Below are 5,074 nucleotides of genomic sequence, written 5' to 3'. Positions count from 1 at the left end.
ATCAAGATTAGGTAGTTTTAAAGTTATCGATTCGGCGTTTTTTCCTTAGAATAACGCTCAATTTTATCACACTTTTAAAGTCTATGCTGTAGGTACTAAGAATATAATAATAACTTTTATTACCATTATTTTCTGATAGACAACCGGTTAAGTGATAAAACTCGAGATCCTACAGACCTCTCGGTCAGAGGTACGGAGGCTAAAAATTATAATAATAAAGTATTAATTATATAATTTAATATTTTCGGGAAAAATTAATCTATTACCTACTAATTAGTACTAATAAATCATAATAATATAAATTACTTTAATTGATATATAAAAAAAAACATATCATGAATTTATATAAATTATAAAGATTATAGGATGATACTATGATAGACTGTCTCCACTCAGAATTATTTTTCATTTACAATGATATAGAATTATAAATTTAACACAATATCCATAACAGTGACTTTCTGGAGACTTACAGTACAAAAGAGCTACTTGTATCCATTTGTCTACTTCATTTTTAAAACAAAAATTATAAAAATAATTGACAAATATTTACTAATTAAAACACATTAGTTAAGAAGACACTACACCATCATGTGATTTTCCGTCTTATTAACACCGCAAATTCTACGTTCTTAAATAACCCATTTAACACCTATTTGTGTAATATTGGAGCAATTTTATCTGTCATCACATTTATAAGTAAGAATTTTATCTAGAAAATCCCTTGGGTATTTGAATACACAATAATTTTAAAGTGAATAAGTATTTTAAGATATACATATATTAAGTAATTTATAATTTTAAAATAATTATAAATTGCTTTGAAATAAAAATAAAATAAAACCTATGAGATTCACCAACCTATGTTCTTACTTCTTAATTTTATGATAGATTAATTCACTCTAGTATTAAACATCACAGTTAAATGTATTACTAAGACCGTACAATTCGCCATTTTATTCCTTTGTAAGACAGATACAATGCATGCAGGTAGCATAGCCAAATTATAAACAATGCAAATTTGCAAAAGAATTTCATAGAATTAAATGTATGAAAAATATATGTTAGCATAACATATTGTATGAATCTTCATTTTTATTATTATTGGTATCTTTAGCTATAAATGAAATAATTAATCAATATTCTAACCGAAGTTCAAATGTTATAAGAAATAAGAGCCTTACAACATCAAAATTTAAGTTTTTACATGCCCATAAATAATAAAGTAACTATTTTTTATATCAGAAAAATAAAAACTATAATCATTCATAAATCATAAAATTTAATTTAAAACAATAATTAACAGATCTAAAATAAATAAATAAAATACATTTTGTTTTTTAACATTTTAAAGTCATTACATTATTATTGCACGAATTTGATCTATTTGGTAATTTTTTTAACTTGCCACAAATAAAAATGATTTATAGTTCAATTAATGTCAAGTATTAGATCAAATTCATTTCACATAAAAAAGTATACATTTCATAGTTTAAAAAAAAAATCGTATACTAGTTAATAACATTTTTTTTTAAAGGAATGTTAATATCTCTTAATTTAGTCATAATTAACAAAAGATTAAAATCATTAGAACATTTAGAACCATTAGTTTTAAAAAATACATAACATTTCATAAGAGTTTCTTATAAATGAAACTAAAGATATTTAGGGTCCATTATTATTGACTTTTTTCATTTTTATTGTATACTAAAGTTGTATCCTAATAACAAATAATTTAGTCTATATTATTGAGTTAATTTATTATATCAATTAACTCTAAGTATACTAAAAGGCTTCAGGAATTTTAATATAAATTAACAAATAAAATTTGGCAGCTTTTGGAAGTTCAAAAATTATTTCTGGGATATTTAAAATACATAACATATGCACACTTCAGAAAAAAATATTATTGTAATAGATTGGCTTCAAATATACAATAAATAAGATTATTAATTTATTTAAATGTAATTAAATTTTAGAAAATCAATGCCCATCAAATAAATCAAAATACTATAGTTTTGGTATTTTGAAATTGTAATAATATGTATCCATGAATATTTTTCTTAATGTTATAAGATTATAAAACAAATATTTTGATTTTGTTGTAAAACTTATTGCTTTGGTTGCAGTCTATAATTTATCTAAATGTATCAAATTTTTTTAAAATACAAAACAAATATATAAATAATTAGCCAACCCTCTCCAAAATACTTGTATTAAAATTTGATCAGCATTAATTTATAAAAACAATATTCATACCTAGTATTTATTGCATGTAAAGTTTCTTTGAAGAATGAATAAATAAAATGTTTTGTCAATACATAAATTTTAAGACTTAATGAAAATATTGCAAGTTACTATGATTTTATTATTGCAGTTATGTTTTATAGTAACCAAAATTCAATCGTAATTGTTCCAAGAAGACAAATGTAAGAATTGTTTGAGGAGCCAATCTTACAAATGCTGGAACGTAGCCCTAAGCAAAAATAAAAATACATACAATATGACATATTTTACAAAAGTAGTGATCTCACCTTAAAGAATCCCATTGGTCCAAGCTTTGCAGTGTATCTAACTAAATCAAGTGTACCCTAAAAAATATAAACAGTTAAAATTATAAGTAAAATATAACAATTTTTACTACATGGTTAAAACATACTGAAAATTCGCCTGGTTTAGCATTCATTGCCCGAGTCTTTAACACATCCAAAGGTTGAGTAAGGGTTGTTGCAACAGCACCCTATAAATTTAGTAAATAATGAATAAATTGTCAGAAAAATAGTTTCAATTTTGTTTCAATTACAGCAGTAAGACTAGATAAAAAGTGTGTAGTAGAGTTGTCACCAAAGTATCCAGATGATAACAATAATTGTTTCACTTGATCATAGAATGATAACTGTCCAACAGTCATTAAAACAGCCCGCATTGTAGCTGTTGATGCACCCGAAAACAATCTGGTAAACCCTTCTTCTCGCCAAACACGTATAAAACCATCAAAAGCATGCTTATAACTAAAACCATATAATTGTATTAAAATATATTTTTACTTTAATCAAAGAAAATATTAAGAATTAAGATGAGATAATTTTTTATGGTTTAATTATTAAAGCATATTATATTGCTTCACATCTATGTCTAATTTCAATAAAATTATACTTTCTGTATTCAAAGTGTTTTCATAAATATCCATCTGTTGGATTGAATATTAAGACCCATACTTTAATATCCCTTGAAGGATTTTTCTATAGAAGTTGGTACAATACACAAATCAAATAGATTTGAATCGATAATATTTCATGTAAATGTTCACTAGTAAATATATGCACACCAAAGGTTTGTTAATACAATATGAATACTGAACAAATAAAATGTTAAAATTTCATCACATTCATACTTTCTGCGATTTTCCAGTGGTAACTTTACGTCATTCTGCATCCGTACATTAATCATATCAGCTGGGGTTCCAACAAACCCACCAGCTGCTCCTGCAGCAGAAGCCAACAGCACTGTTTTATAGAACGGAATATTTTCACCAGGAGTGGTCATTGCTTGTTTACCAACCTAAAATTAATACAATTCATTACATATTGTAGAGGTCAAAGACACTTAGGTATAACACCTCATATATTCCAAATCGGACAGTTGAATATGATAGTTGTCGACACAATGACGCTGAAATACCTGTGTACAGTGAGAATACCCCTTGTTCTCTGATGATTTTCATAGCCAAACGGCTGACAGACAGTTTGCCTTCTTGTTGTGTTTGTAAATGTACCTGCATAACAGTCTCAAAATAGTTGGTTCAGTTGTTAATATTAATTTAACATCTACCTTGAGCAAATCCAATGGATGTGTACAACATGCAGCACCAGCTGAACCAATACCGCCGAAATACCATCGCGAGAACTTTTTACTTTTATCATTAGTTGCCATTATATTGTTGTTCTACCAATTGTGTCCTGAAGAAAGTACAAAATCAAACATGAATAGGTAAAAATATAGTCCAACTTGTAAATAAATATGATTGCAAGTAAAAATTAAAATAATTCAACAAATTTTAAATAATTGCTAAACAAGTAAACATCGTCAAAACTAACTCCATTGCCTGTAATTTATTCAGACCTCTGTGTCAAGGTAACAACAAAATCCAAAAATCTAAGCTCAAAATAAAATCATAATAATCTATATTCTGAGTACCTACACTGGAAAACCTTACTGGAAGAAAACGAGACGTATTTGAAGTTTTATGAATTACTTGCTGTTCCCAGATGTTCTTACACGAAATAACTTCTCAACTTTCCTCTTGGGTTCTGGTCATGATAAATTACAGATTAATATTTGTTTTAGCTGAGGGGGAGAACATAGGTACTTTACTACTTTATTGACATACTAAATATTTAATGGAGGTCGGAGAATTGTAGACTACCGGTCTATAATCTATAGTAAAACCATCTAAATGGTGTGAAGAGGGGTGAGCCGTGAAGGGCAAATTGTGATAAGACAATGTCAAATTGGTCATGAGATAAGCAAAATTTTAAGCAAATTCAAAAAAGTGAAATAATATATTATAGAGCGAACTCCGAAAACGGCGAAAACGACCAACGAGCTATTATCACAGAATTGATATTAATATTACTGATACTCATACAGAATATTGTTTGTTTATCTGTTTTATTATTATTTTCATTTATCACAATCACGAGCCGGAAACGATAGACTGGAGGGGTATGGAGGTATGGCTCTCAAATGTTTCGGTTTAGTACAAGTGTATACTGTTGTATGGTACAATACTACAATGGTGACTGTAACTGCTACCTGGTGTACTACACTACTACTAATACTAAATTGATAATTATTATAAAAGTCTTTATTTATAATTATAAGTTATAACTATCTACCTATATTCTATATTTTATGCAAAAGTACAAAACACGAATACGTACCTATTAACCTATTTAGACGTTTTAAAGTTTTTAAAGGCTTTAAGTTTTAAGAGTTTAAAATGATATAAAATAGATATTTAATTTTGTTTATAGCAATTATTTTATATGGCTAACAAATTTGTCAAGCATTG

General features: G+C 26.8%; 1 protein-coding gene across 7 annotated transcripts; it reads right to left on the bottom strand.

The window, feature by feature from the left end:
* Positions 1-287: 287 nt before the first annotated feature.
* On the bottom strand, positions 288-4,612 carry Dic1 (Dicarboxylate carrier 1). Of its 7 annotated transcripts, none has more exons than XM_089219362.1 (9): positions 4,391-4,612; positions 4,198-4,310; positions 3,832-3,959; positions 3,620-3,775; positions 3,395-3,561; positions 2,804-3,011; positions 2,660-2,740; positions 2,535-2,591; positions 288-2,476 (listed from the first exon to the last, which is right to left on the bottom strand). In XM_089219362.1, exons 3-9 carry the CDS (start codon positions 3,931-3,933, stop codon positions 2,378-2,380), a joined length of 870 nt encoding a protein of 289 aa, XP_089075488.1. In that variant the 5' UTR covers positions 3,934-3,959; positions 4,198-4,310; positions 4,391-4,612; the 3' UTR covers positions 288-2,377. The 7 variants fall into 7 exon arrangements, with proteins under 7 accessions (XP_089075488.1, XP_015369342.1, XP_089075489.1 ...); XM_015513856.2 differs by having other exon boundaries at positions 4,202-4,310; XM_089219363.1 differs by having other exon boundaries at positions 4,217-4,310.
* Between the last annotated feature and the right edge of the window lie 462 nt (positions 4,613-5,074).

Source organism: Diuraphis noxia, unplaced genomic scaffold, assembly GCF_037042655.1.
Source record: "Diuraphis noxia isolate RWA-SAM2 unplaced genomic scaffold, SU_Dnox_SAM2 contig0002, whole genome shotgun sequence".
NCBI lineage: Eukaryota > Metazoa > Arthropoda > Insecta > Hemiptera > Aphididae > Diuraphis > Diuraphis noxia.
The sequence above is the reverse complement of the archived record's forward strand: the minus strand, read 5'-3'. Positions and strand labels throughout refer to the sequence as shown.